The following is a 23,206-nucleotide window of genomic DNA, read 5'->3' as shown; positions in this document are numbered from 1 at the left end:
GCCACGTCCGGAGCGGAGCGGCGACGCCCCCGGCCCGGCCCCTGCCAGAGTCCGGGCGCTCCCAGGAAGCTGGGGAGTGCGGGGGCCTGGCGAGGGGCGGTGACACCGGCGCGGGGAGTCAGCCAGTGACGGAGGGAGACCGGGGCCGCGGGGAGGGGCGGCGGCAGGGCCCCGGGGTCCGGGCTGGCTGCGCGCGGGCAGAGTTAGCGGGGCGAGAAGGAGACGGACGGCGCGACGGGAGTGGCGGGGAACAGATAAGGGGAGAACTAGAGTCGGAGACGGGCAGACGGGGACACGGGCGGCAGAGCTGGGCCGGAGCCTCTGCGCGGGGCGACAGGCAGGGAGCAGAGGCAGGGAGGGCCAGGCTCGGGCGTCGACGCGCGCGGGTCGTGTGTGCGGGTCTTGCAGGTGCCTGCTCAGCGCCTCTGTCCTCAGCCCTAGCTCCTGGAGTAGCCCAGTCTAGGAAAACGGGTTCCCGGCTGAGAAACACCCCAGCCTCAAGAGGACAGAGCAGAGCCAGAGCGGGGGCACCACGGCTCACCCGCCCCTGTTCCCTGGCCCCTTGCTGCACACAGCAGCTCACTAGGGGGTTCACTTCGGATCCTGCACGAGTGGGCCCCAGGCCTGCACGAAGGAAACTGGTGACCTGCGCTCACGGGGACCCCTCTGCAAGCTGCAGTGGAAAGGGGGAGGGGGCACACAGCGGGACCCTCGTCCCCCGGCCCCAGCTGCACTCGCTGGCACCTAGTGACAGTGGAGAATGGCCCAGGCATCAGGGGGGCAGCTCCCCAGCCTCTTTGTGCCACCTGGTGGTGAGCGGGAAGAAACTCAAGAGCAAGTAATGAAAAAGGGGAAGGAACCTGTCAGAGCTGCAAGCATGGCCGCCACCTTGGAGGAGGAGCCGGTGCCCCCTACACAGACCCTGGCGATCTGCCTTTGGGGAACAGCTCTCTCTCTCTCTTTCTCTCTCTCTCTCTCTCTCTCTCACACACACACACACACACACACACACGCTCACGCAGATCTGCCCTGGTGCCTGGTCCCCTCCCAGGAGCCTCTGCCCCGCCCTCTCTGGGCAGAGTTGAGTCACCTCCTGGGCAGCAAATGTGGGGACATGCCAGTCGCTAGGACGGTTCCAGCTCCGGCCTCACATGCTTGCCACGCTTGCCAGGTGAGTGGCGGGACAGCCCTGGGTCTCAGGGATGGCTGGGAAAGGGGTAGATGCCAGGGGCAGGATGCAGAGGGGGCACTGGAGAGGGAGGAGAGGGAGTGGGGGCAGGAGAGGGTCCCTGCAGCTGAGGACTCTGAGTTAGAGGGGGCTGCAGACTCTGGGTCCAACCCCTTGGTCTACAGATAGACTGAGGCCCAAGAAAAGTGAGACTTGCCAAGGACGCACAGTGAGCAGGTGCCCAGGCCAGGACACAGACCCAGGTGTCTTGACTCCCACCTCCTGCTCCCTGCACTCCAATACCACCCCCATGGCCTCCGCCTTCCCCTCTCCCCCAAATTCCAGCAGCTGCTGCCTAGGGGTGAGACTCTGGGCTTCCCACTCCCACCTTGTCCCCTGTCTCCAGGATCTCGGGACAAGCCCACCAGCTGCTGCCCAGGAGGGGATGAAGCTGAGGTTCCCCTGGGAGGAGGGCAGGCTTAATGCCAGGCCCCTGCCCCACCCCACACCCAGCCCAGGGCCCCGTCCAGGCCACGGAGCCTCGCTTTACTTCTGCTTCCCTCGTTCAAAGAACACACATTTTCCACTCAGCTGGGAACGAGGGAAGAATGAGTGTGTGTCTCTAGATGGTGCCTGCTGCACCAAGGCTGAGGGCACTCGGTGGTCCAGCACCCTCCTGAACTCCACCCCCCAACCCAGAGCCGACATCGCAGCCCTGTAGGTACATACACCTGACTGCCAGTTCTGACTCCGCCCCTGACAGCCTTGTGACGTCAGCTACAAAGCCACCCTTGCCTTGCCCATTTCTCCTGTGTAGAATGAGGTTACTAATCTCATAGGGTTACTGTGGGCATCGAATGAGCCAGGGAAGCCAGGCTCCCAGCAACAGCTCCACCCATGGAGGCCACACCATCCTCTTCACACGGCGGCCCCAGGAAAGAGCTGGGGTTTCCACCCCACCAGCAAGCTCACCCTGTGACCCTAGATAAGTCACGTTCCTCCTCTGGGCCCTGATGCCTCCTTGTATAAAGAGACAGAGCCCAGAGGGTCCTTCCTGGGCAGACGTGGGAATCCTAATGTTTCCAGGTACCATGGCAGAAGAAGGGAGCGTCCTCAAGGTGACCAGGGACCTGAAAGGTGAGTGTGTGGGGGCTGGCGCTGTGGTGTGGAAGGCTAAGCCTCTGCCTGCAGTGCCGGCATATGAGCACCGGTTCGAGTCCCGGCTCCTCCACTTCTGATCCAGCTCCTGCTAGTGGCCTGGGAAAGCAGTGGAAGGTAGCCCAAGAGCTTGGGCCCCTGCACCCATATGGGAGACCCGGAAGAAGCTCCTGGTCTCTGGCTTCAGCTTGGCCCAGCTCTGGCTGTTGTGGCCATGTGGGGAGTAAAGCAGTGGATGAAAGATTCTCTCTCGCTCTCTTTCTGTATCTCTGCCTTTCAATCTGCTTTTCAAATAAGTAAATAAATCTTTTTTTAAGGTGAGTGTGTGCTGAGAGGCTTTCTGGGAGCTTCTCCCTCACGGGCCTCACTGCCTGATGGTTGACGTGTGCCTTCCTCCCCACAGCTGCCGTCTCTGCCATCCTCCAGGCCTACGGGGACAGCCAGGGGCCCGTGACCGATGCCAGTGCTGAGCTGCACAGACTCTGCGGCTGCCTGGAGCTGCTGCTACAGGTGGGGCCCTCTGCTCCCTCCCCAGCCCCATCCCCAGGCCCAGATAACAGGAGAGCTGTCCCGGGTGCAGAGGGAAGGTTGACTGCACGCCTCACCTCCCTCCGAGGCAACAAGGCCTTCCTGACACCTAAGCTCATTCCCACCGGTTGTCCTTGCAGCCTGGGAAGTGGGGTGGCCTTCATGCTGCAGAGTGGAGCCTGAATCATAACTAGCAGTAGCTTTTATTGAGCACTTTCTATATGACAGGCTTTGCTATTTCTGTGACCCACCTTATTTAAGCCTCATTCTAAGACTTGGAGGTGCTTGGTGACCTTCCCCCCCACATGGACACCCCTCCTACTTCTCTAACTTCACCCCTTGCCACGCTGCCCCTCATCTACTGCACTGCAGCTCCCCTGGCCTCCTGGATCTTCCTCAAATACACCAGGCATGTGCCTGCCGCAGGGCCTTTGCACCTGTTACCCACCCCCCAAATTTGCATGACCCACTTTCTCATTCTCTTCAGGTCTACAGGCTTTCTCTGGCTATCGTAATCTAAATTTTCTCTTTTTTTAATATTTATTTGAAAAGTAGAGTTACAGAGAGAAAGGGAGAGACAGAGAGAGACCTTCCCTCTGCTAGTTCACTCTGCAAATGGCCAGGAGGGTCAGGGCTGGACCAAGCTGAAGCCAGGAGCCAGGTCTCCCATGTGGCTAGTAGGGGCTCAAACACTTGAGCCGTCTTCGGTTGCTTTCCCACATGCATTAGCAGGGAGCTGGATTGGAAGCAGAGCAGCCAGGAATTGAACTGATGCCCATATGGGATGCCCCCACCATAGGTGGTAGCTTAACCCATTGAGCCATAGTGCCGGCCCCTAATCTACATTTTCAACACACTGTGTACACACACATATGCGTCCCACATGCTATGCTTTTCCCCGTTTTGTTTTCTCCATTGCAGTCAACACTATCTAACACACTGATGTTTTATTCACTTGGTCTGCTCCTTCTGTCTCTCCTATCAAGGTGGGGATAAGGTCAGTTTGTCCCTTGGCCTCCTGGGGGTCAGTTTTGTCACTGCTGTAACCTCCCCCTCTCCGAGCTTAGAACAGGCCTTGGCACATAGTAAGTGCTCAATGCGTGGATGAATGGGTGAGAACTCTGAGGCTCAGCCAGGCCGAGCAGGTTGCTCCCAGTTACCCAGTGAGGGCAGAGCCAGGACAGGAAGCTGGGTCTGTGTGCACTCGCCCCTTCCCCTAGCTCAGGTGAGCGCCACGTGCTGGAACGCAAGGTGGCTCCTAGAGGGAAGCTCCCTCACACTCCCCTTCCCCTCTTCTTGGTCCCAGTTTGACCAGAAAGAGCAGAAGAGCTTCCTGGGGCCTCGCAAGGACTACTGGGACTTCCTCTGCACTGCCCTGCGGCGGCAGCGAGGTGACACGGAGGCGGTTTGCTTCGTTGGCTCACAGAACAAGGTATCCAGGGGCAGGGGCAGGAAGGCCGGCTTCGGGAGCATGACAGGGCGCCACCGCCCGGCTCCTGTTGGACATGGCTGGGTGGGGGAATAACAACCTACCCGAGGCCCCAGCTGGTCTCAGCTCCCGCTGGCCTTGCTCTCAGCACCCCTCCAGCCTCGCCTTCTTCCCACCGCCTACAAGCCCCGCTCCTGTCTTCTCCCTCCGCAATGGCAGAGCCCCCTCATCCTCTCCCTCTCCCTCCTTTGCCCCGTGCACCTGCAGTTGAAGAGCTCACTGGGAAAAGGCCGTGCCTTCATCCGCTTCTGCCTGGCCCACGGACAGCTGGCCGAGTCCCTGCAGCTCTGCCTCCTGAGCCCAGAACTCACCAGGTCAGGGGGCAGGGACATCTTCCTGTGGGTGCCACCTGAGCCCCTGTGCCCTCCTTCATGAAAGAGTCCTCTTCCACCCTGACTGGGTGGCTTAACGCTGAGCATGATGGGAAGGAATCTGGAAGAGAAATCAGGATAGACAGGGCAGGGGGAGCCCTGGAAGCATCATGGTGCTGCCTCCTGCTCCATAAGGACCCCAGCCCTACCAGGGAGCAAGTCCATCATGGTGTGCAGTGAGGCTGACTCTGGGGAGGTGGGGGGAGATGGCAATAGCAGGTCAAAGGTCAAGGGTGCCGGTCCTCGCTAACACAGGGAATGGTATGGCCCTCGGAGCCCTCTGCTGTGCCCTGAACTCCAGGAAAACATCCTGGACTCTCTCTATGCTCTCAACGGGGTGACCTTCGACTTGGACCTGCAGCGGCCGGACCTGGATGGGGCCTGGCCCATGTTCTCAGAGTGAGTGGTGCAGCGTGGGGAGAAGCCTCTTTCCACTGCCTGCTCCTGCTGCTGTCCTGCAGCCCAGGCGAGCCCCAAGCGCCCAGCCTCCAGCCCCACCTGCGTCTCTCTCTCTTCTGCTTCTGGAGCTCGGGTCCTCTGCTTCCACCATGTGACCTGCTGCCATCCGTGATGCTGCAGCAAACAGTCACCGGGAATTTGCTGGATGATTGGAGCGAGAGTTGCAAGGAAGAATGGAGGGTGGGGAGCCGGGATGGAATGCATGGATGAGGGACTGACAGGTGGAAGGATGGAGAGCAGGATGCATGAGGGGCCAGAGGGTGGTGGGCTGAGTGGGCAGTTAGAAAGATGGGGTGTACTAGCCCACTGCTGGCGAGGGGCCCAGGGTCTTCCTGCCTCTTCCACTTTCAGATCACGCTGCTCCGATTCCCATCGGACCCAGGGAAGAAGACCCAGGAAAGCCAAGAATTCGCACAAAGAGGTGCCTCTGCTCTGCCTTCTCTCTGAGTGGCTCCTTCCCCTGACTGCTTGGGACCCAGGCTGAGTGTACAGGGAGCACTGGCCCAATAGGACAGACAGAGGAACACCCCCATGTGCACCAGGGGCCTGGGAGCCACTGGGGAGCCGAGAGCTCACGTTCCTGGGGGGTTGGGGGTAGGGGGAGCATCTGTGGGGGCACTGGGGCCCCAGGGAGGGGGAGGTACCGGGGAGGGGGACTGCAAGCAGATGAGGGAGACAGCCCCTGCTGAGCCCCGCCCCTCCCCCCCTCCCCCCCCTCCCGCCGTGCTGTCTGGCTCTGTTTGGGGAGTGACTAAAGAGCCAAATTTTCTGGATCAAATCCAGCTCCACCCCTCTCTAAGCACGGCCTTTGGGCAGGTTCCTTGGCCTGCCTCAGAGTGGTCATGGGTGTGAACTGAGCCAACTCATGAGCAGCACAGAGCGAGGCCCCTGGCCACGTGCTCTTGCCTGGCTGCCTGTGGCTATCAGCACCCCCACGAGCTCCACGCTGCACCCCGCCAGCTTCCAGGCACAGATACTGCTGGGACTGAGGCTCTGGCCTGCAGGAGTTCAAGGTCTGTGTGGGGAGACCGCTCCCTGCAACACATGCAAAGAGCAATGATAGAGAAACGAACAGAGAGACCCACGAGCAGGGAGCAGGGGACGGTCGGCCCGTCTGCACCCTCATCGCAGCCCTATAAACCAAGCTGTGTCATCCCCACTTTGCAGGTGAGAAAACGGAAACGTGAAGTCAAGTTCAGGGCCGAGAATGAACGGGGAGAATCAGGCCAATGTGGAAGACGCAGGTGGAGGAGGGAGATGGCGGTGGGCTGCAGGCAAGGGGGAGAGGGTGTGGAGAGGTCACAGCTGGGAGCTTACATCCCCAGGGGGCTGAAACTCAGGCTCCCGGGCTGCTGAGAAGTGGGAGGGCACGGGAGGCAGGAGTGTGGGTGCTGAGAGGGGTGACAGGCATGGGGGCTTCTCTGCAGATCCCAGACACGCCTGGAGACCCCAAAGGAGTCCCACTGGAGGAGCCACACTCCAGTCACACCAGCTGTCTGAGAAATGCCACCAGGGATGCCCCATTGGCTGGACCCTTGAGACCCCAACAACATGGGCATCTTTCCCCCTTTTTGGAAAAGAGAGAAGATGCCAGCAGCCTCGGCTGCCCCCACAGCACGTGGGAGCCAGAGGGAGAGGAACTTCGGCCAGAGCAGGGGGAGGGAGCCCCAAGGACAGGGGTCTCCCTGGAGACGTCAGCAGCCAGCAGCCAGGGACAGGCTGAGGGTAGAGGGGTTCTGCCAGGTGCGGAGGGTCAGAAAGCCACACAGGGGACTCGGGAAGCAACATCAGAGAGCAGGCAGAAGTGGGGAGGGCCTGGTGTTGTCAGGGAGACCCTGGGAACAGAGGAAGACCCCACCACGGAGAAGCAGCCAGAGCAAACAGGAGTGACCAGTGTGGCCCGGAGGGAGGAGCAAGCAGACAAGTCCCTGCAGGCTGTGGTCAAGGTGAGAGCAACTTGAGCTCCGTACCTGTCTGCCTTCCCCTCTGTCACTTGGCCCACAAGTGGGGAGTCTGCAGTGGTGGCCTGGGGACCCACAGATCAATTTCTGCCGTCCTGCATGTGCTTACTATTTGGGGATGCCTTTTCAAAGCCCGGCATTCTTCAGTTCACCGCAGTCCCCACCTCTCCCTATTGCCTCACACTCTGTCAGTACCTCCTGCTGAGCCCCTGTAGGCATTTGAGTTTGAGATCCTTTCCCCACAGTTCTTCAGGGTCCATATTCCCTGCAGGTATCTTCCCAGTGTCTAAGTCCTACTGTTACAAACCCCTCTGAGTCATTCTGGTTGTGGATGCTTCTCCCAAAGGCAGCCCAAGAGCTTACCAAGCCCTCCCCAGCAGCGTCTCCAAGCTCCGTGAGCTTCGGACTCCCCATCCTTCAGTGAAGGAAGAAGGGGTGGCCTCAGGCTTATCCGAGGCCAGGCCTGGGACAGAACCAGGCATCCCAGCTCCCAGCGCTGCACCAGTCCTGCCCTGCCTGCAAGGGAGGTCTGGCCAGTCAGCCCTGGACCTGGGGTCTCTGGCTCCCCCCCTCAGTTTACCCTGGTCTTCCTCCCGCCCCCCAGAGCCTCAGACATGGACTCCAACAGGCCCAGGAGCAGGCCCGGTGCCAGGAGCAGCTGCTAAAGGAGCGGGAGGGGGAGCTGCGGGCACTTCGGGAGCAGCTGCACAGGTAACCTTGGCAACGGCTGCCTGATGCTCCCTGGGCCGCGGGCAAGGCTTTTGGAGGCCCCGGGCTGGGTACAGCTGTGGATGCTGAGGCCTGAGGGGCATTGATCTTGATCACAAGGGGCTCCCAGCAGCCCCAGGAGGGGTCCTGCACCTGCCTCCCTCTCACCTTCCCTCCCCCCTGCACCCCACTCCCTTTCTACCCCCTGTTTCTTCTCTGTCCTTTCCACCCATTCCTCCTACCCCCCATGCCCCGCACCATCTCGTTCTCTCTCCCTCTTTTACTCTGTCTCCGTCCCCTTGCTCCCTGTGGCACAGTCTGTCCCCCACCCTCCTGATGATTGTGAACGTGGCCCTGGCTTCCTGAGTGGCCACTGTGTCCCGGACACTGCTGTGGGTGCTTCCTTGTAACCACCGTATGAGAACCTGCATTTTACAGATGAGGAACCCGAGGCAGGTCACCAGTGTCAGCTGGCAGCAGAGTAGAGAGCTGCACCCTGCAGGGGGCTGCAGAGCCAATGGCTTAGCTCCTACCCCTCAGCCAGCACCGGGAGTGCCTGCACAGACTTCTCTCGCTAGCGGGAGGGGTTCCGTTCCAGGCCCCGCGCAGATGTTCAAGTTTCTTACCGAAATCACCATAGTATTTGCTATTCCCTGGGCACACCCCCCCATGCACTTCATTTTTTAATTATTAGTTATTTTGAGAGGCAGGGAGACACATAGGCAGGCGGGCAGAGATCTCGCATCCACTGATTCACTCCCCCAATGGCTGAGCTTGGGCCAGGTCTCCCCACGTGGGCAGCAGGGACCTGGTACTAGACCTGCTGGCTCCCAGGGTGTGCAGTGGCAGGAAGCTGGAAGCAGGAGCAGAGCTGGGGCCCCAACCTGAGCACTCCAGCAGGGAAAGCAGGTGTCTAAACCGGTGTCTTAGCCGCCAACCCGCACGCCCGCCCAAGCATGCTTTACATCACCTCGAGGTTACTTATCATACCTAAAACAAAGTAAGTGCCATGTACATAGCTGTTCCTCTATATTGTTTAGGGAATTATGAGAAGGGGGGCGGGAATCAGCGCTTGTATAGTATGCAAGCTATTATTTTTTCCCGAACATTCTCGATTGCAGTTGGTTGAATCTGGGCATGCAGAACCCGGAGACGTGAGGGCTGTCTACATTCCACTGTCTCTGTGTCTCCCGCTCAGCGAATCACCACCCGGCACCTTCATGTTCTCGTTACCACACTGGGCCCCAGGCTTGCTGTCTGTCTGTCTGTCTGTCTTTCCCCTTTAGTTTCTCGATGCCTCAGGCTCTGCTTCCTAATTTACTTTTCTCAATGCCCCCGCTGTGCACAGATCCTCCTTGGTCTGACTCAGTCTCTGTGCCCCAGTCGGCCCACCTGTCTCTGATCCTCTCCCACATGGCTGGCACCTGCTGTGGAGCCTAAAGGCCCCCCCGTGCGTCCCCCAGTAGAGCCCAGGGTGGGGGCTGTGAGTCAGGCTGAATCACTGCGGACTCTGCTGATGGCTTAGCTGCACAAGAGAGGCCCAGGAGCCCCGCAGCCAACCCGGAACGCTCCCCCGGGCTCTTCCCACTTAACACTCAGCTGCGCCTGCCACTTGGGTCATCAACGATTCCAGTGATGCAGCCCTCAGTGAGCGCGGGGGCCCTGTCCACCCAAGAGCCTTCTGTGGGATCCAGGCAGGCTGGGGGAGAAGCAGGGAGGCTCCGTGGAGAATTCCTGGCCAGGCTGCTCCCTGTGACTGGGGGCCCTGGTGTCTGTCATTCAGTTACTTTGGAAACACTGGGAGCCAGGCTTGCTGGGTGGACAGGAAATAGTTTTGCAGACAGAACGCCTGCCCTGTGCAGCTTCCGTTCTAGGGAGGCAGGCGGCCTGCAGGTTCAACAAGCATGTGAAACACGCGGATGGCCAGCCTGCAGTAAACTGGAAGGAGAGAGGAGAAAGCTGGGATAGGGAATGGCTCCTGTTGGGCGTGATGTTTTTTTTTTTTTTCTAAAATTGACTTATTTATTTGAAAGGCAGAGTTACAGAGGGGCAGAGAGATGGCCAGAGCTGCGCTGATCCAAAGCCAGGAGCCAGGAGCTTCTTCTGGGTCTTCCACATGGGTGCAGGGGCCCAAGCACTTGGGCCGTCTTCCACTGCTTCCCTGGGTGCATTAGCAGGGAGCTGGATCAGAAGTGGAGCAGCCGGGACTTGAACAGGGGCCCATATGGGATGCCGGCATCACAGGTGGGGCTTAAACTACTGCACCAGCCAGGTTTTCAAAAAGTCAGGGAGGGCCTCTCTGAGGTGGACACCTGGAGGAAGGGAGGAGCCAGCCATTTGGATAGAGGGCAGAAGGGTATTCTAGGCAGAGGGAACAGCCAGAGCAAGGGTCTGGAGCAGAATTTGGACCTGGAGTCTCCTTGTCGGACCTTGGTTCTTAAGGGGCTCGCTCTGGCCATGGCGTGGAGAACATAGTGGGGGTGGGGGAAGCCACCATGCACCGAGCCCAGGCCAGACCCAGAGGTGAACCACAGCAGGCCCCAGGCCAGGCCTGCAAGGACTGTGAAAGTGGCCTTGGCATTGAGATCCTGATACCCACTCTACGGCTTTCTGACTGTGCCAACCCCCTCCCGGGGGTGGGGGCAGTGGCCTCCCCTCTGGGCTGCGGGTTCCTGATTTGCGTAAGCAGACAAAGGGCCCCTAAGGGCCTTCTTTCCAACTCAGGAGCTCTGTGGGGGCCGCTCCCCAAGCAGGTGCATTTCTGCTGCCTCTGCTAAGACCTCAAGCAAAGGCGATTAGGCCGGGCCTAAGCTCGGGAACTGGGCAGACATTGCGTCTCCTCCACCCCCTGCACAGCAGCACTGAGCTCCTCTGAGCCCTCCAGGAGCTGCCAGGACTCACCTGTCCCACCAGGAACTGGTGCCAGGGGTCACGGGGGACCACGGTCCTGCGTGGAAGAAAGTGTGGGATGGCAAACAGAGTCTATAGCTGGACAGGCCTGTGTCCAGATTCCTCATCCTGCCACTTAGCAAGCAGCGTGACCCTCTCTGAGCCTCTATTTGTCCATCACATAATGAAGCTCATACGACCTGCCTCATTACATTGTGGAAATTAAGTGAAACAAGGCTAGAGAACTAGGTTCAGTGCCTGGCACACAGTAGGTGCTAAATAAATGTGCATTCTATCCACATTCCCTCCCGCACCAGCAGTATCTGTCCCCCCTCCCCCCAGCTTAAAACACTTCAGTGGCTTTCCATGACACCCCTCCTGGGGCTGCTGGGGGACAGATCAGGCCCGGCCCACCCCCACCCCAACCCCACCCCACCTCCTCTCCTGCTCTGCCCCTCCCGCAGTCTCTAGCCGTCTTTCAGTTCCTCAGACAAGCCAGGCTCTTTCTACCCAGCAGCCCCTAGCATGCACTCGTCCCTTTGCGGTCTGCTTCGCCTGAGCACCTCCCCCGAGACCCTCTCCCAACTGTCTCCGCTCCTCGCTCACCCAGCAGGACCCTGAGTTCCATGAGCCTAACGGTCTGGCGCTGGCTCTGACCAGTGCCCCAGTGCACCACCAGCGACACGAGGGCTGTGGCCGCTGCTCTCTTCCTGGCATCTGAAACGGCCACTGGCACATAGTAGGTGCTTAATGAGTGCTCCCTTCCAGCCCAAAGACACACACACAGACACATACACACAGACAGAGACACACACACACACACACACACCCCGCAGAGGTCACATAAGGACTCAGGATCACCGGGCAAGTAGGCTGGCTCGTGGGGCTTCAAGCTAAGAAAGCAGAAGACCCGAGACGAGAGGGTTCATTAAGAGTCAAAACACGACCCCAATCCCACCCGACCACCCCAACACTTTCTTAAGGTTGCAGGGCCTGGCCGTTGCGGAATGTCAGTGGCTGGCTGTGGTTGGTTGCATTTCGTGGCCCACCCAGCTGTCTTCCTGCCACACACTAAATGGCAGAGTTTGAGAAATGAAGCTCTCAACACACTGCCTAGCCCCCCCCCCAAGCCTCTCCCCGCCAACATGCTCAAGTCTGTGTCACACACACACAAGCACGCACACCCGCTGAGAGCCTGGGCCCTCCCCAGAGCCACCCGCCATCATGGCGCCCTCCTGACCGAGCCTCTGAATGACAGGCTGGGACCTGGGGCTGTGGCCTGTTGAGTTCCCGTCTAGGACTTTTCTTGGAATCTTCTAGAAAAACCACGAAAGACAAAAAGAATAGGCAACAATGGAGCCGAGGAGGTTCCAAGCCCAGAACTGAAACAAACTGAGGAAAGCCGTATTTGTAATATTACTTTTTTTAAAATTGTAAAGACAATGAAGTACAATTTTTAAAATATTTTAAAGCAAGAAATCAGCCCAAATCCTGCACTGCCCCTCCTCACATGCAATTGTTTCCAGCTGGGCAGAGCCCCTGTCGCCTTGGTTCCCAGGCATCCACCTTCTCTCTAGGGAGCTGCAGTGATGGTGAGCAGTCCTTTCTGGAAAAGTGCATTTTAAAATGGAAATATGAAAGAGAGAAGGGAGGGAAGGAGGGATGGAGAGAGGGAAGGAGGAAGGAAAGGAGGGGGCAGGGAGGGAGGGAGGATGGCCGTGTCCCATGCCAGAGCGCCGGGTTCTGTTCCTGGCTCTGCCCCCTGCACCAGCTTCCTGCTCAGGCAGGCCCTGAAAGGGACTTGTGACAGCTCCCGTCCCGGGGTTCCTGCCGCCCACCTGGGGGACCTGCACTGAGTTCCCGGCTGCCAGCTTCGGGCTTCGCTCGGGCAGTTGTAGGCATTTGGAGAGTGAACCAGTTATCAGGGTGTCTCATTTCTCGCTCTCGCTGTAATAAACACTTTTTAAATGAAAGAAAAGTGGAAAACTGGAGATCTCGGCTTGCCTCCTCTAAAGAAACATTCTCTGAATGTTTGCACAGGTGTCAGACGACACACATGCGCGGTTTGGTGTGTGATATGTGCACTGGGTGTGTTGTGTGTTGTGTGTATACTGTATTATCTGTGTGCCGTGCTACTCATTGTATATCTGCATGCATTCTGTGTGTGGTTTATGTGTGTGTTTTATGTTGTGTTATGTGAATGTGGGGTGTGTGTGCAGAGTGTGTATGTGTGAATGTGTGTGAGTGTGTGTGAGAATGTGGGATGTGTGTGTGAGTGTGACAGCATGTATGAGTTGTGAGTGTGTGTATGTGAATGTGAGGTGTGAGAGCACTGTGAGTTGTGTGAGTGTGTGTATGAATGTGAGATGTGTGTGAGTATGTGTGAATGTGTGAGTGTGTGTATGAATGTGAGATGTGTGTGAGTATGTGTGAATGTGAGGTGTGAGTGTGAAAGCGTTGAGTTGTGTGTGTGTTGTGTGTGTGAGTGTGTGTGTGAGAATGTGGGATGTGTGTGTGAATGTGAGGTTGGGTGTGAGAGCATGCGTGAGCTGTGTGTGAGAGTGTGTGTGAGTGTATGTGTGTGAGTGTGAATGTGTGTGAGTGTGTGATGTGAATGTGAGTGTGTGTGAGTGTGTGATGTGAGTGTGTGAGTGTATGTGTGTGAGGGTGAATGTGTGTGTGCGTGTGTGATGTGAATGTGAGTGTGTGTGTGAGTGTGTGATGTGTGTGTGTGTGATGTGAGTGTGTGAGTGTATTGTGTGAGTGTGTGTGAGGGTGAATGTGTGTGTGAGTGTGTGATGTGAATGTGAGTGTGTGTGTGAGTGTGTGATGTGTGTGTGAGTGTATGTGTGAATGTGTGAGTGTGTGAGTGTGTGCATGTGTCAGTGTGTGAGTGCGAGTGTGTGACGTGACTGTGTGGTGCATCTGCAGGGGCTCCTTGTCAGGCAGAGGCCCAGCCTGCATCCGTGCCAAGTGCCGGGCTCCTCCCTGAGACCCGTCTCGTTCTGCGCCCAGGAGTCAGGAAGAGAGACACCGGCTGCAGGCGGAGCTGGAGCAGCGGGAGCAGGAGGCCGGGCGGAGGGCTGCGCTGTATGAAGATGAGCTTGGCGGGCAGCGGGACCTGGTCCGGGCCATGAAGAAGCGGGTGTTGGAGCTGATTCAGTAAGGACAGGCACGGGGCAGGGGCCAGCGGGGAGGGGAAGGGAGGCCCAGGCCACGGCATGACAATCCTGCTCCACCAGCAACTACTGAACAGCTATTACCTCCTGCTGGAGTCCCACTTTGCAATGAGGAAACTGCGGGCCAGAGGCGCTGACCTGGTCACCAAGGACACACAGCGCATAGATTACCTGGGGCTCTGTGACGGTGATGCACAGCCCCACCCCAACTCACTGCCACCGCTCACGTACCTCCTACGGTTACATGAACAGAAAGGAAGCTGTGGGTGGAGAAAGAATTGAGAAAGGAGAAAAAAGACACCAGGGTTAGCCGAGAGGTCATTTCGTGGGCTACAGCTGCCTGCCCACAGGACTTCCTTAGAACCCCGGGCTTGCGGGCCCCACCTGGGTCAGCTGCCCATCCCTGAGTTCCCGGAGCCGCTGCCTGCAGTCTGCGGGGGAGACGGCCTCCCTTCCTGTGGCCCAGGGGACTGGGGTCCCCAGAATATGAGACAATCAGAAGTTTGCTGAGCGGTCACCTAGAACTGAATCTCTTACACAAAACCTGCATGCTAAAAAAGTGAGAAAAAGGAGAGCTCAAAGAACAAGCCAGAACCTGAAGGGCTGCAGCCCTCCTAGGAGCCCCCAAGGAGCCCTGAGGAGCCCCGAGCTCGCAAGAAGGGAGGAGCATGATTCGCTCACGAATCCACGTAGCTAACGATAAAATAACACAAAACATGCGTGTGGCTGTTAAAGGGAGACAGAGGAGACAGGGGAGGGGAGGGGGAGAGGAAGGGAGGAAGAGGGGAGGAGAGAGGAGAGGGGAGAGGAGAAGGGGAGGAGAGAGGGGGAGTGGGAGGGAGAGGGGAGGGGGAAATGAAGGGGAGGGGGAGGGAAGAGGAGAGGAGAAGGGGAGAAGAGGGGGGATGGGAGGGAGAGGGGAGGGGGGAAGGAAGGGGAGGGAAGGGGAAAGCAGAGTAGAAGGGGAGGGGGAGGGAAGAGGGAAAGAAAGAGAGAGAAGGAGGGAGGGAGAAGGAAGAAGCTGCTAAGGTTGACTTCTGACCACACCTCATCTGTTCTTCCTGAGACCTCATTAAAATGATTGTAAAAGAATAAAACTTACAACCTAGAGAAAAGGAGAAGAGCCAACCACAGGTGAGAGCTTTCAGGTAATTTCTGGAAGCTGAAAAACAGATGAAGTAGATACTGCATGAAGCTCAAATTAGAGCTCCAGGAAGCAGAGAGCCCAGGACACGAGTGGCAAGAGGCGCAGGAGGCAGAGGAGGGAGAAAGTCATTAGAAAGAGCAGTGGGCACCCCCTGCCTCCACACCTGTAGAACAGCCGCAGGCAGTGGCCAATCTCCCAAGCAAGCAATCGAAGGTCCTTCTGCAGAGACATTTAGACGTCCCAGGGAGAAGACCAATTTGTCCTGGCGTTTGGGGATCCGGTGTGGCCAGCAGCTCCCTGACCAGTCCCCTTAGCAGAAGCCACAGGTCAGCCATCCCAGATGGATAGTTGGAATTCCAGCCAGCTTTTACTGCTTCTCTCTTAAGCCTGAAATGGCAACCCAAGATCCCCTGACATTTGGAGAGAGTTTAGAAGTAAAGGAGAGAGATAAAGGCAAACAAATTTTAAAAGATCCATCCCAGGACACAAGATGCTGAGAAAAGCAATGATCTAAAACTTGGAAATGAAAAATACAATTGTTGTATTATTTTAGAGATCGCTAAAAAGGATTGGGAGGGAAAGATGAGACAACTTCTCAGAAAGCAGAGCTAAAAAGCACAGGGAATGGGAGGCTTGAAAGAATAATTAGAGACAGAAAGGTTGTGTCTGGGAGTTCCAGTAATCTCTCCAATGGACAAACGTTCTCCCCAAAGAGCAGAAAATAAAATGGAGATTATCAAATAAAATACAACACACAACTATGAGAGAATTCCCAGCTCTGCAGGACACAGATGTTTAAAGGTTTCACTGACTGTGCAGCACAATAAATGAAAAGCAAAACAAGACAAATAAAACCCACGCTTAGCTCCACCATTGTGAAATGTGAGAAAAACAAAGATAAGGAGACTGTCCTAAAGTATCTAGTATACAAGACAGGTCACCCGTTAAAGAGATAGAACCCAATGCATGTTAGGAGTCCGTGACATTACGCTTTTCAAGTGCTGAGAGAAGCTGGCTTTTACCCTAGGAATCTGTGTCCCTCCAGACTGTGAATTAAATGGGGAAGGTGGTGGAGGAAAGACAGGTTTCCAAACAGGCACCTCCCACACAGACTTTGTCAGGAAGTTAGTTGAGGATGTGCTCCAGAGAAACAAGGAAGTAAGCCAAAAAAAGGAGAAGATGTGGAATGCAGGAAAACATCGTTCTAACCAAGGAGAGAAGAAAGGGAATTCCCGGGATGAGAAGCGGGCAGCAAGCACAGGCATCCCGCAGTCTAGACGCAGGGGAAGTCGAGGGGCTCTGGGGGAAGGGCTCCAGGGAGAGGGTCTAAGAGAACACCTGATTTGATGAATGGGGGGGGGGGATAATGTGTGAAAGTCAATGCAGGACACAAAGAAGGGCAATTAGAAACATCTAGAAAAACATGAGCCTTCTAAGAAATGATACAGAACACATCTTAGCCTCTTTGGGGAGCAGTGGTTGTGTGGATATACACGTACATACATACGTAAATACTGTTCATGGGTGGCTGAAGACGAAGCACGGAAGACAATCATAATTATAGAAACTGAACTGAATGCTACCAGCTTAGCACATTATGTATAGAAGAGAACCCAGTGGAATGTTCTGTGAAGGCAGAGATGTTCTATATGTGTACTAAACATTGTAGTGGGCACTGGTCATGTGCAGGTGTGGCTAGGGCTGCTATGCGGGATACTGCAGGAATAGATGACCACAGCTGAAGGGAAGGGGTCCAGCATCCTGATATAAAATGGGAGCTGTAAGATCCTATGCATAATTAATAGAACTAGAAATAAAAGCATGAGTATATTTTGTAAAAATATAATGATGATCAACAAAGGACCTAAAACAATTAACTACACTGCAAGGTCAGAGGAGGCATCGTGAGAATGACAATGAATAAGCCGTGTCCTCTGATGGCAAAGGAATGTGCTCTCTGGAAATATTCTCTGTTGAATAAGCACATCCTCAACTAACTTCCTGTTGAATAATCGAGAGCTTATTACTTAAATATGGAAGCAATAGCAAGGAGGCCTTGCAAAAAGATGCAAGAAGCACTTTGCCCCTGGAAATAGGAAGACGTTGGGAGGATCTTACCTTTTGACAGAGCTTTCCTGTACTATTTGATTTTTAAATCAGGTACATGCATGACTTCAATGAAAATTTCAAACACATACTCCCACACACCCTTTAGAAAACAATGAACACAGATTTGCAAGGGCGTGATCCTAAATCGGCACAAACAGCAGATCAAGACACTAAGGCATCATGTGCGAGAAGGGGGTCCTGCACGAGAACTGCCCAGGGGCTTCTGTGACTGGGGAGCCTCCTCAGAGCAGGGGGCATCGAGCAGACCAGGGAGCCTCCTCAGAGAAGGGGGGATCGAGCAGTGTCCTGGACCCAGTGCACGGTTCTGCTGGGCAGGAGCGTGTTGTGTGGTGCCATCCAGCTTCCCCAAAGACTAGAGAATGACCCATCTCGTGTGTGTGTGTCTCACTGCCTCTTTTTTTTAAGATTTATTTATTTATTTGAAAGGCAGAGTGACAGAGAGAGAGAGAGAAAGAAAGAGAGATTTTCCATCCATTGGTTCACTCTCCAAATGGCTGCAATGGCTGGGGCCAGGCCAGGCAGAAGCCAGGAGCCAGGAGTCAGGAACTCATCTGGGTCTCCCACGTGGTCCCAGGCACCCAGGCCATTTTCTGCTACTTTCCTAAGCACCTTAGCAGGGAAGAAACTGGATCCAAAGTGGAGCAGCTGGGATGCTGGTGCCACAGGTGGTGCCTTAATTTACTGTACCACAATACTGGCCCTCACTGCCTCTCTCCCTCTCCCCCTCTCCCTCCCCTCCCCCTCCCCTCCTCCTCCCCCTCCCTCACCCTCTCCCTCCCCCTGCCCCTCCTCATCCCTCACCCTCTCCCTCTCCCTCTCCTCTCCCTTCTCTCTCTCTCTCTCTCTCTCCCTGCTGCATCTTTTTCTCTGTGTCTCTCACTCTACATTTTTCTATCTACCTGTCTATGTGTCTCTCTGCCTCCCTCTCCCATTCTCCAACTTCCTCTCTCTTCTCTCTCTGTCCCTCTGTATCTCTGCCTTCTGTCTCACTGTCCTTGTTCCTCTTTTCACCTCTGTGTCCCTGTGTCTCTTTCTGTCCCTCCCTCTGGGATCTTTGCATCCTGCTACCTTCTGTCCCTGTGGCGCGTGGGTCTCCCACCACCTCCACCCATCAGAGAAAAGGACCTCCTGTGGCAGAAGCTCCAGCACCTGTCAGCGGTGGCCCCAGGATGCTGTGTGGGCTGCAGCAAGATCTTTGGCCGCCTGTCTCGGCGGTACCCGTGCAGGTACCTGGGAAGGGAGGGAGGGAGGGACGCGTGGAGCCGGGAGTGCTCTCACCCCACCTGGCATCCAGCACTCAGCAGTGCCAGGAGCGAGAGCCATGGGAAGGGGCCAGCTGAGGAATGGGGTCCTGGAAGATGGGATGAATGAGATGGGCGGGTGGGCTTCTCGTATGGACAGAGCCCCAGCACACGCCTGGGTGCCCCCGCCTCTGCCCGCAGGCTCTGTGGAGGCCTGGTTTGCCACGCCTGCTCCGCGGATTACAGGAGGAGAGAGCGCTGCTGCCCACTCTGTGCCCAGGGAGCGGAAGCCCAAGTCCCCTGACCCAGGCCAGCCAGGCCTGGCCCTCGACCCCACTGCCCAGCCCACCTGGCCACTCCCTGCCGCGGCTCTTCCCAGCCCTCTGACGTGGCCAGCCCTGCCTTCTGGAAGCTGTCATGCTCAGGCAGCCCTTCCACAGACAGACGACAGCCTGCGATAGGGGAAGCCAGGCCGGCTGCTCGGAGACGGTGAGCCAGGGACCTGGGCAGGGCAGGGCCCTCAGCCCTCAGGGCTCCATCCCTAAGGTCCCTTTGGGCTCAGCAAACCCATGCGTGGGAGTAGGACCCAGGGCAGCCCTGACATCACCCAGCAACTCACCCTGCTTCCCCACACCGCGGAGCCCATTCATAAGCGCTCAGGAAAGCCCCAAGTCTGCACGACCCTGGGCTCTTCCGTAGCTGCCTGTCTGGAATCCGCTGCAGGGGCTGTGTTGTGTTGTCGTGTGTTGCGTTGCGTTGCGTTATGTTTTCAACGGCTTTATTGCAGTTTGGCTGACGTACAATAAACCTCACTTCAATCTTTCGGTTGGCTGAGCTTTAACTCTTCAATGGGCCATGTTGCCATCGCCACATTCAGAGTAACATACACATCCCTTGGCCCCAAAGCTACCCTGTGCCCCCGGTAACCACCCCACCAGGGGTTCCTCCTGCTGTACCCAGGCGACCAGTGATCTGTCACCAGGAATGATGGTGCCTTCTCTAGCGTTTCGTCTCCGTGGAGTCATCCAGCCTCCACTCTGCTGTCTTTCAGCAGCATGGTGCTTTTGAGTTTCATCCCTCAGCAGTTCCTTTTCAGTGCCAAGTAGTATTCCACGATGGGTTTATATACTCACCTGTTGCTGGACATTTGGGCGATGTCTAATTTGGGGGTACTGCAAATACGGCTCCCAGGGGCATCAGTGGACAATTCTCTGTCTAGAGACACACTTTCACTTCTCTTGAGGAAATACCTGGGATAAAATGGGTCATGTGTAGGTGCACGCTTCATTTCTCTTTTTGAAGATTTGTTTATTTATTTTGAAAGTCAAAGTTACAAAGAAAGAGAGGGAGAGACAGAGACAGAGATCTTCCATCTGCTGCGTCACTTCCCAAATGGTTGCAGTGGCTGAAGCCAGGAATCAGGAGCCTCTTCCAGGTCTCCCATGTGGATGTAAAGGCCCAAAGAGTTTGGACATCTTCCGCTGCTTTCACAAGTGCATTGGCAGGGAGCTGGATCAGAAGTGGAGCAGCCAGGACTCAAATCGGTGCCCATATGGCCAGTGTTGCAAGCCGCAGCTCAACCTGTTATGCCACAACACTGGCCCCAACACGCTTCACTTTTAGGAAACCAATGGGGCAGGTATTGGAGTGCAATGGATTAAACTGCTGCTTGGGACCCCAACACCCCATATCAGAGTGCCTGGGATTAAACTCCGCCTCCACCTCCATCCAGCTTCCTGCTGATGTGCGCCTTGGGAGGTAGCAGGTGATGGTTCAATTTCTTGGGTCTCTGTCACCCAGGTGGGAAACCCAGATGGAGCTCCTGGCTTCTGGCTTTGGCCTGGCCCAATCCTGACTGTTGTGGGCATGTAGGGAGTGAACCAGCAGGTGAAAGATTGCCCCAGCCCCACCTTTCAAGTAAATATAAATAAATAAAACTTTTTTCTTTTTCTTATTTTTTTAATTTTTCTAATAGAAAACTTTTATTTACTAAATAAAATTTTCGAAAGTCCAACTTTTGGATTATAGTGGTTCTTCCCCATAACCACCCTCCCACCCACAAACCATCCCATCTCCTACTCTCTCTCCCATCCCATTCTTCATTAAGATTCATTTTTAATTATTTTTTTATACAGAAGATCAGTTCTATACTAAGTAAAGATTTCAACAGTTTGCACCCACCAGACACACAAAGTATAAAGTACTGTTTGAAGACTAGTTTTAGTGTTAATTCTCATAGTACAACACATTAAGGACAGAGGTCCTACATGGGGAATAAAACTCTTCTAAGTAAAGAAACTGCCAAGGGCTGGCATTGTGGTATAGTGGGTAAAGCCGCCGCCTGCAGTGCTGGCATCCTAAATGGCCACCGGTTCGAGTCCCGGATGCTCTACTTCCAATCCAGCTCTCTGCTATGGCCTGGGAAAGCAGTAGAAGATAGCCTGAGTCCCAGGGTCCCTGCACCTGCATGGGAGACCTGGAAGAAGCTCCTGGCTCCTGGTTTCGGATCCGCACAGCTCTGGCCATTGCAGCCAATTGGGGAGTGAACCAGCGGATGGAAGACCTCTCTCTCTCTCTCTCTGCCTCTCTGTCTCTCCTTCTCTCTGTAATTCTGCCTTTCAAATAAATAAATAAATCTTGAAAAGAAAAAAAACTGTCAAACTGCGCTCACCCCTCCAATTTCCGCGTGGAGCTGGCGCAGGACTGAGCTGGCATGTAACCCACTGAGTCCTCCCACGCTCTCCGCATCGCCTCTAGGTTAGGCGTGACACCGGAAGCCGCGGTTAGCACCGCGGTGCTTAGAGAACAATGAGAAAACCTCAGCGTGGATGCGAGGTCTTTTGAGCATTCTCAGCCCACCCTTGATTGAATCCTAGGACGTGGAACACGGAACCAGAGGACCCCCTGTGCTTCCCAAGCAGGCCACACGCTGTTCGCTCCCACTGCCTGCGTGGGAGAGTGCCAGCGGCTCCCAGGCCTCTGGCCTGGGTGGGCAGGAGAGGAGGCGAGGCCCGGGGCTTGGACCTCTCTTTCCTTTCCCTCCAGCAGCTCTGGGGGATCATCACTCCCAGGCCATCAGTGAGCAGCTGAGTTTCGGGACTCTGTGCAGTGCTCATGTGCAGTGCTCACTCACGATAGACAGTGGGTGAGCTGATCGTGGTATAAGACCATTTCCTCTGCACTGTCCAGAAAGATGACACAGATTCTAGATCATCCCCTGGGCCCCTAGCTGTGGCACTTCTGAGAACACTGTTTCAGAAAAGGCCTGGGTCCCCCAGTGTGGGACAGAGTGGCTACGGCCAAGCCCGGCCTGCTGTGCCCCTTACACGCGTGCGCACTGCTCCCCGCCGCCCGCCGGGCCACGCATGCGCACTGCTCCCCGCCGCCCGCCTGGCCTTACACGTGCAGCTCCGCAGTAGTTGGGCAATCTTGTGGCTCCGACCAGGGCCGGGGGACCGCCTGTAGGGTCAAGGCTGCCCAGAGTTGCTGCCTGTTGCCTTTGCATGGAGCAAGAGTTTCACAACAGCAGTTCTGCCCTGGAGAACGGAGAACTTCTTCTTCGCCAGCACGTGAACAAGGTGTGGAAAGACAAGACGGGGTTTCCTGGAGCCCCTGGGAGGTCACACTCGCCCACACTCTCCTCAGGACAGAAGGAATAATTTTCCAGAGGCAGTGCAGGCACAGAGGTCAGACCTGCCTGGCCTTACACTGATCGGAGCTAGGGCAGGGAGGTGGCTAGCCGAAGCCTCTTCTCTTTCCGTTTTTTATTTTTTTTAAAGATTTATTTTTATTTATTTGAAAGGCAGAGTTAGACGGAGAGAAGAAAGAGAGGGAAAGAAAGATCTTCCGTCTGCTGGTTCACTTCCCAAATGGCCACAATGGCTGGGATTTGGCTGGGCCAGGCTGAGGCCAGGAGCCAGGAGGAGCTTCATCCAGGTCTCCCACATGGATGGCAGGGACCCAAGGACTTGGGCCATCTTTTGCTGCTTTCCCAGATGCATTAGCAGGGAGCTGGATGGGAAGTGGAGCAGTTGGGACTTGAACCGGTGCCCATAGGGGATGCTGGCGCTGCAGGCAACAGCTTTACCTGTCACACCACAATGCCAGCCCCTGGAAGCCTCTTTTCAAAGAGGAACAAGGTGCCCCTTGAAGAGAACTCCTTAGCAGGAAATCAGGGACTGAGAGTGAGGGACCTTGACCATTTTCTCCTGTTTGGAGAAAGGAAGGGCAAATCCAGGGGCCAGACTCAAGCTCAACACTGCCCCTGAAGTCCCCCCGACCGCCCCGTCCAACAGAGAACCAGAAAGCTCTACAAGGAACCCACAAAAAGTTCAGTGGTCTTTGAGGACCCTCTAATTTGGAGTCGCACCTCGAACCTGGTGCTGGCAGGGCTCCCAGCCTTCAGCCAAGAGTCTAGGGCACACGTCCGGAGGAGCAGGGAGGGGATGCCACTGGGGGACTCCCAGCTCCCTGGGGAGCACCCTGCAGGGCTAAAAGCCCAGAGGAGCACATGGAGCCTGAACCTGTGCTGGGTGCTTGTTGCCACCCATGTGACTTTCACTTGCATTCATAGGCTGCACGTGTCCTGGGGTGTTTGGGCAAAAAAGCTATGTATTTCAGGGCCGGTGCTGTGGTGTAGTAGGCTAAACCTCCGCCTGCAGTGCTGGCATCCCACAGGGACACTGGTTCATGTCCTGGCTTCTCTTCCAACCCAGCTCTCTGCTTATGGCCTGAGAAAGCAGTAAAGGATGGCCCAAGCCCTTGGGCCCTTGCACCTA

General features: G+C 56.1%; 2 protein-coding genes across 5 annotated transcripts in view; both read left to right on the top strand.

Moving 5' to 3' along the window:
- PNKD (PNKD metallo-beta-lactamase domain containing) overlaps positions 1–23,206 on the top strand; it is a 552,090-nt gene that overhangs the window by 338,953 nt on the left and 189,931 nt on the right. The window lies entirely within an intron of this gene.
- On the top strand, positions 1,037–19,235 carry RUFY4 (RUN and FYVE domain containing 4). 2 transcript variants are annotated; one of them, XM_070070221.2, is made up of 12 exons: positions 1,037–1,171; positions 2,255–2,305; positions 2,730–2,836; positions 4,161–4,286; positions 4,551–4,657; positions 4,970–5,113; positions 5,525–5,594; positions 6,601–7,119; positions 7,739–7,845; positions 13,747–13,893; positions 18,303–18,413; positions 18,630–19,231. In XM_070070221.2, exons 2-12 carry the CDS (start codon positions 2,260–2,262, stop codon positions 18,730–18,732), a joined length of 1,587 nt encoding a protein of 528 aa, XP_069926322.2. In that variant the 5' UTR covers positions 1,037–1,171; positions 2,255–2,259; the 3' UTR covers positions 18,733–19,231. The 2 variants fall into 2 exon arrangements, with proteins under 2 accessions (XP_069926322.2, XP_089186015.1); XM_089329889.1 differs by lacking the exons at positions 1,037–1,171; positions 2,255–2,305; positions 2,730–2,836; ... (2 more) ...; positions 4,970–5,113; positions 5,525–5,594 and adding an exon at positions 5,903–6,340 and having other exon boundaries at positions 18,630–19,235.

The sequence above is a fragment of the Oryctolagus cuniculus genome, chromosome 3, assembly GCF_051225735.1.
Source record: "Oryctolagus cuniculus isolate XC-2025 breed Fujian yellow rabbit chromosome 3, ASM5122573v1, whole genome shotgun sequence".
NCBI classification, from domain to species: domain Eukaryota; kingdom Metazoa; phylum Chordata; class Mammalia; order Lagomorpha; family Leporidae; genus Oryctolagus; species Oryctolagus cuniculus.
Note: the sequence above shows the minus strand (reverse complement) of the source record. Positions and strands in the feature narration are given on the sequence as shown.

Coding starts and splice junctions, on each gene's coding strand:
- RUFY4 (XM_070070221.2), top strand. CDS start 2,260: ATGGCAGAAGAAGGGAGCGTCCTCAAGGTGACCAGGGACCTGAAAG. Junction 4,658..4,969: donor CTGAGCCCAGAACTCACCAG/GTCAGGGGGCAG, acceptor TCGCTAACACAG/GGAATGGTATGGCCCTCGGA. Junction 5,595..6,600: donor CCAAGAATTCGCACAAAGAG/GTGCCTCTGCTC, acceptor GCTTCTCTGCAG/ATCCCAGACACGCCTGGAGA.